The sequence below is a fragment of the Lolium perenne genome, chromosome 6 (assembly GCF_019359855.2).
Source record: "Lolium perenne isolate Kyuss_39 chromosome 6, Kyuss_2.0, whole genome shotgun sequence".
NCBI lineage: Eukaryota > Viridiplantae > Streptophyta > Magnoliopsida > Poales > Poaceae > Lolium > Lolium perenne.
Window position 1 is genome coordinate 22,303,522 of NC_067249.2, and position 14,125 is coordinate 22,317,646.

The 14,125-nt window shown below is 50.1% G+C and overlaps 2 protein-coding genes across 2 annotated transcripts; both read right to left on the reverse strand.

Moving 5' to 3' along the window:
* Positions 1-4,206: 4,206 nt before the first annotated feature.
* Positions 4,207-5,928, reverse strand: LOC127308629 (putative disease resistance RPP13-like protein 1). Its single transcript, XM_051339497.2, has one exon. The coding sequence runs from the start codon at positions 5,805-5,807 to the stop codon at positions 4,341-4,343; it is 1,467 nt and encodes a 488-aa protein (XP_051195457.1). The 5' UTR covers positions 5,808-5,928; the 3' UTR covers positions 4,207-4,340.
* A 3,533-nt stretch (positions 5,929-9,461) lies between these two features.
* LOC127308628 (scopoletin glucosyltransferase) lies at positions 9,462-11,265 on the reverse strand. Its single transcript, XM_051339496.2, has one exon. It carries the CDS (start codon positions 11,086-11,088, stop codon positions 9,553-9,555), a length of 1,536 nt encoding a protein of 511 aa, XP_051195456.1. The 5' UTR covers positions 11,089-11,265; the 3' UTR covers positions 9,462-9,552.
* Between the last annotated feature and the right edge of the window lie 2,860 nt (positions 11,266-14,125).

Below are 14,125 nucleotides of genomic sequence, written 5' to 3' on the forward strand. Positions count from 1 at the left end.
CCGGAAAGCTCACGGCGAATGGAACAAAGGCATATTTTGCCTGCAATTTGCTAGATCGGGTGGTATTCGGTCGCGCGCACCCATGTTTTTATTCCGACCGTTTGGTTCCGGAGGGAGCGCCGCGAAGCTATATTCTGTGTTGACATCTGGTGACTTTTTGGTCCATGGTGAAGTCAGAAGAAGGAATATCATGAAGGACGGATTGGTGGACTGACTAAAGGAGGTTCGAGTCAACGTGATGCTGAAGGATCTGCTTGGCGTTCCGGGCTTGCAGCAGTGGTATGCATGTGGGGGCGGCAGCACAGGGGAAGTCCGGAGTCTTACCTCTCAGGGTGAAAACCCAAGGTCTGGCCTTAACTGGTTGTGCCTGGCAATGTTCTTGTTGGAGGCATTGTTTTGAGAGTGGGGACTATCTTCAGGGAGAAATCCTAAGACCTTTGGTCGGGCGACGACGGTGCTGGTGCAATCGTTTCCTTCTTGGAGGCGTGCTTTTTGGAGAGTCTCAGACTTCAGGTGTTGTCACGGTGGTGGTTGTATTGCTGTTGCTAGGTCTGGAAGGCTGTAGCGGGACTTTTATTTCTTAGTTTTATTTTCTCTTTTTTGGCTGTGTGCATCCGCACTGCCATTAGGGTGGAGCGTTGTTGCAGAGGCTGGGTGTAATTGGTATCTTTTGATATTAATATATTCCCTTTATCGAAAAAAAACTAAAAAAATGAGTTGCAACTATACTTACAATTTAAATTGTTAGTTACAATTCAACTTGCAACTCATATCTATGAATCACAATGTAATTGTATGATGTAGGTCTTGACTGAGCACACACATAGCAGATTTTGAGACACTTCGAATAGAAAGCCACGCTCCAAAGGGCTTTTCTGTCCGGCACGGTTCAATACCATGTTCGGCACTTGAAGGTCGCCCCGCTACATATGGCTCCTTGCAATCGCGTCAGACGCACCGCGATGGCGATGTGGCGATTGGCCAGCCAGCCGTGTCATTGGCACAACGGCTGGTTTATATACCTCACAATTCTTAACTGTCTTTCATTTCTTCCACTGACTTTCTTATTTCTCTTGATTCATCGCTATTGTTTCCCGCCCAAACCTTGATGTCGCCGCCATCGCGTACCGAGCTGTAGCAGCCATAACACTGAAAGATCGAAAGACGACGACAACAAAGGCTGCTGGCAAGAAGCGCACGAAGCCTCTCTTCAACAAGCCATGCAAAGCGCTGCCGCGAAGTTAGAGCCAGCGACGTGGTCGCAAGAAGATTGGGACAAATAGCGTGGTGCGCCACCGCTACGAGACGATAGCGTGGAAAGGCCGGTGCGGGAAGGCTAACGTCAAGAAGACCACGACTGTCAATGTGGCACACATCGCCATGCTGACTACTAGCACCGGCGCCACCGGTGGAAGCCCATGGAGTGGTAAGGCGAGTAGCACCACATACATGTCAGGTGTCGCCTTCCCGTATATGTCGGGTTTCTTCCACAAAGCGGCCAGCATGATGGCAAGGTTCTCACCACATTACACCGACAACATGTCGAACGGTGGGTTCAACCTCAATGCCATGTTTTCCCCGATATCCGATAAGTGGCGTCAACAATTAAATTCACGACACGGAGACACAAGCCTTCTCTTCACATGGCATACGTCCTCATAACCGCAAAGGATGGGTCCGCTCGAGATCGAGCCCGACGCCAACAACCTATTCGACAGAATGACGACGACTGGCAGATGCGCCAGTGATGCAAGGGAAGAAGAGTGTTCTTTTTCGAAATGGGGGTACACCCCAGCCTCTGCATCAATCAATGCACATGGCCTTTTCATTTATTTAAAAGTATGTAAAGTTTACATCATGAATCAATGAGGGTTGAGACATGTATCAACCCTTCTAAAATGAGAAGCAACATATAGCTATCCATTATGAAGCCTACTAGTATCCCAGTAGCCCGGAAATAGAAGTCCCGAGTAACCGTTAGCAGATGGTTGCATCCAGTATCCATAGCCTCGCACTGGTTCTCCGGGAGAAGGTCAGCCCATTGTTGAATCCAGTGTGAAGCTCTGCGAATAACCTGCATAAAATTTGTTCCCTCCTGATTGTTAAAAATCAGATCATTTATGCTAACGGAATAACTCTGCGGAAGAAAAGTGTGTGGTTGGATGATAAAGAGAAAGATGACGAGGCGAAGGATGAGGAGGAAGAGGAGGAGGTCGTCAATGCAGAGTCCAGCGCCCCGCACGAAGAAGAACAAGAATAAAGTGGCCGAGACACGAGGTCCAAGTGGATGGCGTTGGAAGATCAATGTTTGTGCAACTCTTGAAAAACGCATAAACGCGATCACTGACGCCAATGAAAAAGTGACACCTATTGGAAGAGGATGAAAGGAGTTCGATGAGCGCAAGATCATCCACAAGGATTACATCCTAATGCAAATTAAGAGGAGCCAAAAGGGGTTATATCAACCCGGTGGGGCATCATACAAGCACTGGTGAACAAATTCCATGGCTTACATTGAAACATTTAACAAAGATTGGAGAGTGGCATGAATCCGAACTACATGGTAAAGTAGTGATTGGCCGTCCCTTTTGTGAGGATTTTCTTAATCGGCTAGGCATTGATGTCTATGCATTTTCTTGCTTAGGATGATCATTAGGTCTGGTTGGAAGAATTCAAAGGCTTTCCTGAAGGCTCTACATTATCCACCAGATTTTAAAATCATCAGTTGAAGAATTGAAGGGTGAATTTTAAAGGACCGATGCATTGCTATCGGCTCATTACGCATTGGCTAAGGGGACAAATCGGCAAGATCAGTATGAGAGGAAATCGGCTAAATTAAGCTCAAAGGAAATCGGCAAAATCAAATTGGGAGAAGTTCTTCGTTGATAAGCAGGATTTCTTACATAAAGAGCTGATTGCTCTCAAAAGGAAATACTAGGGGATACATTGCCCCATCTACTACTACTGGTCCTATGCTAGAAGTCCTATCTACGGGCCGTCACTGCCCTCGTCATCGCCATCGTCGCCGCTGTCGGCGCTACTCCCGGCGGGCTCGTCGTCGCTGCTCCAGTGGCCGCCGACCGGGCCTTCGTTGTCCTCATCCTCCTCGTCAGCGTCATCGTCGTCGCTGTCGAAGTCGCTGAGGTTCCCCGGCCAGGGGCAGAACCGCTTGGCCGGCGGCTCGTCGGAGGGGGTGTCGTCCTCCTCCTCCTCCTCCGTCTCCTCCTCCTCCTCCTCAGGAGAGGTGAAGTCGTCGCAGGAGAAGCGATCATCGTCACTCTCCTCCTCCGTTTCCCCGTCGGCGAGGAAGCGGAGGTCGCTCTCCCCGTCGGTCAGGGACTTGTCATCCTCTGACCAGATGGAGAAGTCATGGCTAGACTCCTCCCCGGCCTCAATGGCGCGGCGGGTGTTGGCCGCGTGGACTTCCGCCGGGTTAGCATTGTTCTTCATATCATATGCTATCGTAGTGCAACCCTTGCATATCTAGCCGCCCTCACACCTATCTTAGGTGTGGGGGCGGCACCCCGCTTGATATTTATTTAGTAGATCCGATCCGTTACGGTTGCTCCTTGTTCTGCAAGGATTAGTTTAATATCTGCAATAGTTAGGCCTTACAAAGGGTTGGAGGATCCAACGGCACGTAGGGTGTCGTTTGCTAGTCCTAGACAGGATGTTCCGGGGATCAACCTCGTGTTGGTTTTTAGGCCTTGTCTAGGATCGGCTTACGATCACCGTGCGTGGCCGCGAGGCCCAATCGTGAGTAGGATGATCCGATTATGCGGTGAAAACCCCAAATCGTCGTAGATCGTATTAGCTTTATCTTGATCAAGCAGGACCACCATATATTCGTGCACCTCGTACGAATCATGGGTGGATCGGCTCCTTGAGCCGATCCACAGGATAACCTGAGAGCCGATCGAGGCTCGTATTTAATGTTTACGTGTATGCCATGCAGGAAACTAAGCGAGGCATCTCCATCACCTTCCTGACCAGGTATAGGTCAGGTGGCACGCCCTTGCATCAGCATCGGACGTATGTGCCAGAGGCTTTGCGGGCCGTCGCTCGGAGGGACCAGGGCCAGCCGCAGCCCTAAGTTGTTCCCGGCTCTACTGTGTTGCCCGTCGCTGCTCGCCGGTGGGTTTTGACCGCAACAACGTCACATAATAGGAATATCTCTCAAACAATAGATTTAATTCGCACACATTCTCAAATAAATAAAGATGATGCCCTCGCATTTGCGTGGGACGCTATGCTAGTTAATATAAAGGTATAATATTACAACTCTATTTGAGACTTGCATCAACAACATTAAGCACATCTGAATATCTAATACCGCTCTATTATTCAGAGCGCCTCTTCTTGACAAGTCTAGTTTGCAGTTGTTGAATCTCATAGATATTGATGTAACAACGGTAAGGCGGTAACGGGGACTTCCATGCAAGGGCCTTAAATGCCCCCTGAGGTTTGACGCCTCCATAAACCACATCCTGTGCAGTAATCTCCGGAAGTTCCTCTTGAGAAGAACATGTTTGGTAATGACTAGAAATAAAAACATCTTCAGTAGTTGTACCCAGTCTTCGAAAATACCAAGATTTATTTTTGGCCAACAGATCACAAGGATGCTCACCATGCATAGATATAGATTTCTCTACAGATTCTCTCAAGAACTTCAGAATCTTGCACCAATACTGGATGCTAAAATTATTTCTAAGTAGGCCACCAATGACGTTCGCGGAAATAAGAGATCCATTCATCATCTTTGATATCTCCATTGCCAAATATGCTAGTCTTGGGTGCATCTTAGGATCCGTGCTTCCAAATGTAATCACCTTGAAGAAATACCAGAATGCCTCATAAGGAAGATGCTTCAGAGTCATAGTCTGTGTTGTCCCAAGCTTTGTGATCTTGTCAGATCGGCTTGTAATTATGATCTTACTACCACTTGTAGTGCACTTTCTAGAGAGAGAATACAGACTTCCCCACAAATCATCGTTGAGTTCCCCAACTACCTCAAAAACAATTAGCAATTTCCTGTGCTTCTCATGTCTCATTGTACACCTGTCTGTCAAAATGTCAATGTCTTCATCTTTGAATGTGCCGTGTCTAAAGAAGGCAATCTGTGAGAAATGATCACGGACTCTTTCATCGTTGCAGACGTGTGCAGCAAGAGTACTCTTCCCGCAAATCGCTGGGCCAACAATTGGGAGGACATCAAACCTGTCATGTCTACCACTGCAAGGCTGTGTGTACAACAGGAAGTTCAGGATCAGTTCCATCTCCATCTGGCGACCAAACATGCAATTTCCCAGCAAGATATGCATGTTGTAAGGCTGGCGGCCCAGGCGAGGATATGATGTGAAAAACATGACCGACTCACTGGCATCAAGAATCATGGTTCTCAAATTGTCAAGGACATTTTCAGCTACAAGTTCTTGTGAAGCTTTTGTGCTGCTGCTGCTGCTAGATAGACAGAGACGTTTTGCAGAGCTAAATTTGGACAGAGCCCAAGAGTAATTCCGAACCTTATTATCTCCAGTGCCATCTTCTTGAAAAGCTCTGTATCGGAGTGTGTCGAGCACGTAGAAGCCTTGGTACATTGCATCCCTGAGCATCCTCAGCTGCAGAAGCATCCCTTGGTTTGTTATGTGCCGCCCCTCGGCCTCCTCGACGATGACCTGCGCTCGGAGTAGAATCCTCTCCAGGTTAATCTCCATAGCCTGCACCGGCAGCTTGGAGTATTTGTTGATGACGAAACTCACGGATCTTGTTGCGAGTTCGCCCAGCACCGCTGGAAGGAAAATCTCCATCTGTAACTAGCTACTGAGTTGGGAGAGTTTGATGTCTCTCAAACTCTGCTACTGCCATTTTTATGGCCTAGCGGATGGAAATTTGGGCCATTGACTCTTCCAAGACTTCCTAGCAAGCAGCCAAGCCAGTCTACGCATTTTCTCTTTCAAAAGTATTATTTCCCGATGGGGAGGTGGCGTTTTGGCACACGCGTGCATATACACCTATTATAGAAAATAATAATAAAACAATTATATAAATATTGAAAAAATCTGACATAAAATTTTTGGTATACATTGTGACATCCTATGTTCGTTCACAAGTTTTCGTGGAAAAACAACATTTTGTGTGGTGTGTACAAAAAAGGCAGAAAAATGTACTGTACGTAGTCGTGTTACAGCATCAAAATTTGTCTTTTTTACAGGAGCCACATAATTTTAATTTTTTTTTTGAAAACTTGTGTACCAACATAAAATGTCTAGATATATATGTAAAATTTTAGTTTAGAATTTTTTGACACTTTGAAATGTGGATTCACATAATGGGAGCATATGCTCCTATGAGCCAAAGTGCATTTCCCGATGGCTATGTGTTTGCTTAGTGAACAAGCACCACATGTTTTCCTGTGCGCAAAGGGCCGTGAAGCCTACGCCACCCTCTACCTCGTTCAATGCTAGTACTACTACTAATCAGTCAGCCAGAGACAAACAACAGGCTGAGCTAAGAGCATGCCTAACAGGCCCCTTATAACCCGCCCACCCCGTAAAATTCCGGCGGGATATGGGGCAGCCGCGGTTTGGACCGTCTAGCAGGCCCCATATTCGGGCCGGCCCGTTTCGGCGGAATACGGGCCCCAGGAAATCCGCTCCGCCACCCCCTACTTATACCGGGCGAAGGTGCGAGTGAGGGGTTAACCCCTCACTCGCAACCCTAGCTCCGTCGTGCGCCGCCGCCTCCCCAGTTAGCTCCGGCGAGAAATCCCGCTCACCACAGCTCCGCATTTCGACCGCCGTTCGGCATGTACGCACGCGGCCGCAGTACCGCCTCGCCACCGTCGAGGAGGCGTGGTGGCGGCAATGCAAGCGCTCCGCTGTCGGGAGTCGTCGTGCGGCTTGCCGGTACGCCGGCGCGCTGTACATGCCGCCGTCGCTCCGTGAGTTTGCCGCAGGCGGGCCGTGCTACAAAATACGGGGCGAAATACGGGGTCTGCTGGACGGAATGGTTCAGCTAGACGCACTTTTCTGATACGGAGACAAACTCGCGTTATACGGGGCAGAGAAATAAGGAGCCTGTTAGACATGCTCTAAGCTAGCAGGGGAGAGACTTGTATAGGATCCCTCCATTAGGTAGGATCGTAGGATCAACCTAGAAAAAAAATACTTTGAACATGCAAAAAAAAATTGAAAATAATAAACAACATGCATATAGGTTGTATCTACAACTCTAAGAAAATTTAGCTTAAAATCTAATCTAACTTGAAGAAAGAAATAAGAAAGACAAATTCTATTATGAACAGTGTCATATCTGGTTGAGTAGTATTTCACACTATTCACACTCACATTTATCTTTTTTCTCTCTCTAAATGTATGTCGAATTTGAAGTTCCAAATTTTTGACGTTGCATATATAACATAGATGTGTGTTGTGTTTCTTTTTTCAGAATTTTTGAACATGATTTGTCTTTAAATTTTTTTTATTCTCATAGATCCTATCAAAAACCTGATCCTACGTAAGTTTTCCTCAAGCTAGGAGTGGGGAGACGTGTCCCATGCAACACCTCGCGTCTGGCTCAGGGCCGTCTCTCGCCGTTCAAAGGCTCGCTTGCAGGCGCTTCGGGCACGCCTCGAGGCGGAGCTCCCTCCTTCCATCTCCTCTGGCTTCGATTATGACGTCTCCGCCGAGGGTGGCGAGGTCCTAGTCTCCCCCCGCTCGGTCCTTGCTCCGGTCCGCTTCGGGAGCTTTCTGGAGCGGGCCTGGCCGCAACCCCAGTCACCCTTGCTGCTGCGGACGCCGTCGCTGGGTGACAGCTCCCTCATACTCCCCCATCCTTGCGCGACGTGGCTGGTGATGCCCGCGGCCGTGGATTTTCCCTCACTTCTGTCTCGGCCAAGATCTCCGGCAGATCCAGCTCAGGTCACCGGCGGGGAGCTGGACTCTGCGGCGCCACGACAGCCACCAGGGGGTGGCGTGGCGGCCCCGCAGCCTCCATGCTCGCTGCTGATCGACGCTCTGTCTGTCCCTCTACCGCCGTCCACGTCTCCTTCTGCGCCGCCATCGCCGAGTTCTCCTCCGCTCGGGGAGCTTGGGTTTGCCTCTGCGATGGGTGGCCCGGACGTTGGTGAGCCGGGCTAGGGCTATGCGGCCCAGTTGGAGTGGGCCGCTCGCGCCTCGCAACCCACGCGGACGGGTTCCTCCGTCGCTGGGTGCCACGCGTCCCAGGGGCAAAATGGAAGGTCCACGATCGCTTCTCCCCCGCCTGCGGCCCAGTTTCACGATTCTACCCCACCGCTGCCTCCTCTTAAGTGGTTTTGGCTCCTCGCTGGAACCCTAAATTCTGATCTAGGGTTTCATGCGCCGATACATGACATTCACAAGCATTTCGCTAGGGTTAAGCGTCTCGTCCTCTCCCTCTTCCCCTCCTTTGGCGAGCCTCGAGGTCGACTGGTTCCCTTGGACCGGGACCAGTACGCCAGGGCCAAGCATTCGTACGATGAGGTGGAGGGAGATTTCTCTTGGGGGTGCGAGCAGGAACTAGGCCAGAAGCTACATCGGAAGCAGGAAGAACAACGTCGACAACAACACCAGCGTGACCGCGACTACGACTTCGACCGTGACCGTGAGAGGGCGGTGCTGCTTCTTGGCACCGGAATAGTGGCCGCAACATGCAGGAGGCCCGGCTCCTGCCCCTCCCCCTCCTCCTCTAGGTCTGTGTGAGCGCGACCCTGGTCGAGGAGCGGGCTCTCGCCCTCCATGACAAGCTCGGGCGCCACAAGGGTTGGCGTCCGCCTCCGTTGGCAATGCGGCTGCAGGTGCGGGAGGGAGTGGGGCGCCCCTCCCCGCCTCGGATGCTACTCACTTAACATGGTACAACTACGCCAAGCAAGGTCATGTCCAAGTGGATTGCACGACAGAGCCGTTCTGTGTCAACTGCAACAAGGTGGGCCACCTCTTAGCGATGTGCGCCCTCTTCAATCGCGCACCCGATCCGTTCTGGGCTGGCTTTGGGGCAACCAACAAGGGTTCTTCTGTTGTGAGGCTTCGGAGGAGGAAACGCAACTGCCTGCTTCCAATGCAGTGAGGGAAATCTTTCGGCTCTACAGGTGGAGGAGGAGTTCAAGAACCTGGTGGACGAAAACTGGGCTTGGTAAGTGAGGAAGATTTCTGATTCGGCCTTTATGCTGGTTTTTCCAAAACGTGAAGTATTTTTGGGATAATAAAAGATACTTATATAAAAAATAATAATAAAACAATGTGATATAGTAGAAGCGAAACTTGGCGTGACAATCCTAGCGGAGGATATATATAGTAGAAGCGGGACTTGGCATGACAATCCCGGAAATTCGCTCCTGACAGGAATTGAACTCCAGTCGTTGAGATCCCAACCACTAGACTAAGCTCATGTCGTCTAAAAGATACTTATATGAATTGAACTTTGAAGTTCACGTGAAGGCGATATAAGCCGCAAGAATTCAAACCTGGCCTGTTCATATATATGACGCAGTGACGCACAAAGCCAAATTAACTGCAAAGTAGCCAACAACTCATATCAAAATCCATTGACTGCCTGAATCTCTTCTCCCACTTTGACAGCACTCCGTCTCCGACCAGCCATCAACTCGTCCATCAGCCGCCCAACATCATTGTAGGAACCTCCACCTTTCTCCACCGCGGTCCTCGCCTTCACACGGAGCTCCTCAGCCTTCTTCCGTATGTTCTCGCTCTCCAAACTACCTCCCATCAATCTGGTGATGGATCCAGCGATCACCTCGCCAGAGATCACTTCATGGGTCTCCATACACGACGCATAGTCCTTGGCGCCGACGCTGACGCCCACTTTGAGCACTTCCACGACGAGCTTCTCGTTGTAGAACTGGTCGGCGTACCGCGGCCATGTCACCATCGGCACGCCGGCGCTCACCGCCTCCAGCACCGAGTTCCAGCCGCAGTGCGTGATGAACCCACCCAGCGCCGGCTGGCTTAGGATGAGCGTCTGCGGCGCCCACCCTCGTACAAGGAAGCCCCGGCGGTCGTTGTTGCCGGTCAGCTCGGCGAAGCCTTCAGGCATCCACTCCGACCGGTCGTCGTCGCTGCCACTGAGCACCCACACGAAGTTCTTGCCGGAGAGGTCGAGGCCACGGGCGATCTCGCGATGCTCAGCAAAGGAGAAACTGGTGAGCGTGCCGAAGGAGACGTACACCACAGAGCCGGCCGGCTTCGTGTTTAGCCACCGCAAGCATCCGGCCGCCACGTCGGGCGAGTACGCGTTGGTAGGAGTCATGTCCTCGGTGGCTAGCGCGACCGGCCCGACGAGCCACGCGCGGCGGCCGAGCGTCTTGCAGAAGTGCTCCACATAATCCGGTTCCAGCTCATGGAAGCTGTTAAACACTTCGCCAAAGCACCTCTGGTCGGCGGCGTTGCTGCTCTGGTAGAACGCCCACTCTAGCGGCCGCGTCCCGGGGTCCAGCAGCTGGCTCCGCCTGAGCTCCACACGGCGCGGCAGCCCCGGCAGCAAAACAAGGGCGTCAGGGTCGCCGGGGCAATTCGCCGTCTCTAGCGGGTTGTTGCGCAGCATGCTCTCGCTGCAGGACCGGGCGAACACGCTGCTGCCGAGGAACACGAGCCGCGGGACGCCGTGCGCCGCGGCGGAGTCCGTGGACCAGGGAAAGAAGCTGTCGGACACGACGGCGTCCACACGGGGGCGGGTGGTGGCCAGGAACCGGTCGAAGGGCTCGCGGAGAAGCTGGGTGGCCTGGACGAACTTGACATGGTACTCTGCTCCGTGGGACGGGGTGACGGACCTCAGGTTCTCCATGCCCGGCGGGAGCCCGACGTCGGGGAAAGGCAGGACCGAGATGACGATTGTTCCGGAGCCGACGCTGTGGAGATTGGCGTCGTTGGCGCGGTCGACGGCCGGACGGATGATGTCGGCGTTGACAGGCGTGGTGAGGATGGTGCACCTGGCGCCGCGGGCAGCGAATAGGCCGGCCATGTCGGTGACCGGAATGAGGTGTCCCGGAGCGAAGTACGGGAGGAAGAGCATGTGTAGGGGTTGCTGCTGCGGCTCATCTCTGGTATTAGCCATGGATGCCTGCTGCCGACGCAGATCTTCTAGACACAACAAAACTACACTTTTTTTTTGTGATCTTTTGAGGTGGTTGTAGTAGGAAGAATAGAGAGCGGAGGAGGAAAGCTGGAGAATTGGGAGCAGTTCGACTGATAGATGCAGCAATTTGTACAGTGCTACAGTAGTTATGCAATAATTTTCCCCAATAATTTTGGTGACCGCACCTGTCACGTGATAACTTAGTATATATTAGTGGGTGCAACTTTGTGAGGTCTTCAAGTAGTTGAGCTATCGTTGCAGGAGGTGATTAATTATCTTGCGCTACATCTACGGTACCCTATAATTGACTTCCCCTGCTGTGGTCACCAAATCTAGACGATATGTCCTCGAGCAGACTAAGCAACGGCTTCATTTCAAATGATTGAACTAAAAATACCCCATAGAATTTAGATTTTTGTTTAGCTTCTTTCTCGGAATAAAATCATGACTAGGGATAATCTGAGAAGAAGAGGGATCTCAAAACCATTAGAGTGTAGTCTTTGTAGTGAAATAGAATCTGTGACACACATATTCTTTGATTGCCTAGTGTTTCAATTAATTTGGAAGGAGGTGTGCTATCTTTGATGTGATGATCAATGATTTTATGTCTTTAGTTTTTAAATGGTTGTGTAACAAAAGACACTTGCAACTTAATATTGTTTCTTCTGCTGTCTTTTGGGCCATTTGGAACAATAGAAATGCTCTGGTGTTTAAATAAAAATTGGATCAATTTGAAACAGGTTTGGCAGCAAATCCTGATTTATCTGAGTTCTGAGGGACTGGAGGGTGCCATTTAAAGATTAGGAGGTGGCCTCTAGTGCATCGCTTCAAGCACCGTCTACTGACAAAGATCAGGGCACCCTGAGCTGGAACTAGATTGAACTGTCCTTCCTTTGACTAGATTTCCTCTCGGAATGCTTCAGCGTCACTTGCACCCCATGGTGGTCGAGCAACCCTGGCATACCTGCACGACCATCCTGATGATGAGTCTGTGCATGTGGTGATGTGAGCAAGACTGTTGGTGCTTTCTGATGATGTTCATCACAATGTCTTTTATATTTTAGTTATGTCGTCATGATGCAAAAGTTGCATCTGAGACTGAACAGGTGTTGTTTTTCGTAGCAGGGTTGTGGGGGTGGTTTGCCTGCAGCGCACCCCCTTGCTCCTTTATCTTGGCTCTTGTAAAATCCGTACGAACGTTGTGGTTTCTATTTCTATGAAAAAGGAGCGGGTGAGTGATCCATGTTACTCTAAAAATATCAAATGATTGACATCGATGTGGAACCGTGGGTACAATGTTTAAATTTACGGAGAGGCGGTGCCTATGATTGGCTCCGACCACCTGCCCGAACATCGACTCCCGTGCCACTGGAACCGAAGGCATCGCCACCTAGTCTCGTTGCCAACGCAACGGACAGTCCGCCAAACTGCCCCAGACTGTCTGAGGCGGACTGTCCGACCGTTCATCGCGCATGCCGCCCCAACCCTGTCGTCACTCATCTATGAGGCATTGCCGAGGCTCGTGTCGCCCATCGTTGCCTCACAGTGCCTCATGGTTGGCCAACAGCGCCTTGCCGTCTCTCCCACCCAGCATCTACGACCGCCACTGCATTGAAGAGTTGCCACCAATGATCCACGCATGTACATAATCATATACATACGTGTGCAACATATTCATACAATTTAGTTGGCCCACACATGTTTTGAACAGGGCTACATACACTCGTTTCGGACTAATAACAAGGGGGTATCACGAGATCTCAAACGTCCTTGTATTTAAGTTTGATCTTAGTTTAGGGGAGGGGGTTGTATTGGAGCAAACACCTTGTATGAATGGAACCGAAGGGGGTTCTAGCCGCTGGCCATCTTTCTTTTAAAAAAGTAGCAACTCAATCTATTAATTAAGAATTAGTTCGACAAGAATGTCAAAATGCTTATTACGAAAGCCTACTCTCTTGGTCTCGTTTTTCCCAATCGCTTAGCACCCGCAATGACCCACAAGAGGGCTTCATTCTTAATTTTATCTACAGACACAAAAGGCGGTATATGATTTTTATTAAAGACCCGTGCATTGTGCTTATTTCAAATCTTCCATGATATGAGGAAGGTGAGGGAGTCCAACGCCTTGCGCCCAGGGATAACACCCACTCTCATCATCTTCGACCAAATTGAAATCGAGTGATGCCACATCACACCATTGTTGAGAGTGAGTAAAATGGATGGCCATCCACTCTTGTATTTCCAAAATGGTTGTGCATAGGTAATTGAGTGTCACTGACTCTATAATTTGCTTTCAAAGCAGACAAAGGACACAATTTAGCCACCCACGTGTTTCCAATCTATCTGCCCTCCAAATTTTATTCGGGGTGGCAATATAAGCATCGAACTTTACTTTTGGGGTTTGGGTTGTGTGTGTGTGAGGGGGGGGGGGGGGGGGGGGCGTCCTCGCCGTCTTGTCCTTGTTTGATTGATGAGATAGAGCACAAGAATTGCATCTCATAAGGTCAATATTGCCTATTCGTCGTTAGCCTCCAAACGATGTCATCATCAACATTGTCATCAAGTGGTAAGGGGGGAGCTCAGGGGAGGGATGAAGTTGGGTGGGGACCGGCTAGTTGATGTGGAGGAGATAATATTGAGAGAGACGAGAGGAATCTTTGAGAGAGATGAACATGCCGGGACAGACAAACGAAATCTCATCCAGACTACACGTGCGAACTTTGGACAAAGAAAAACGCACCTGTTGATAACATGGGGTTGTGACTCAGGAGAGCTCTACAGATAAGGGGCCAAAATGAAAAAAATTGAAACGGTGCTAACGAGACAAACCAGCTAGGCTGTTAGTGTAGGATAACGTTGCATAGAAAACAAAAATTTTCCTACCGCGAACACGCAATCCAAGCCAAGATGCAATCTAGAAGACGGTAGCAACGAGGGGGTATCGAGTCTCACCCTTGAAGAGATTCCAAAGCCTACAAGATGAGGCTCTTGTTGCTGCGGTAGACGATCACTTGCC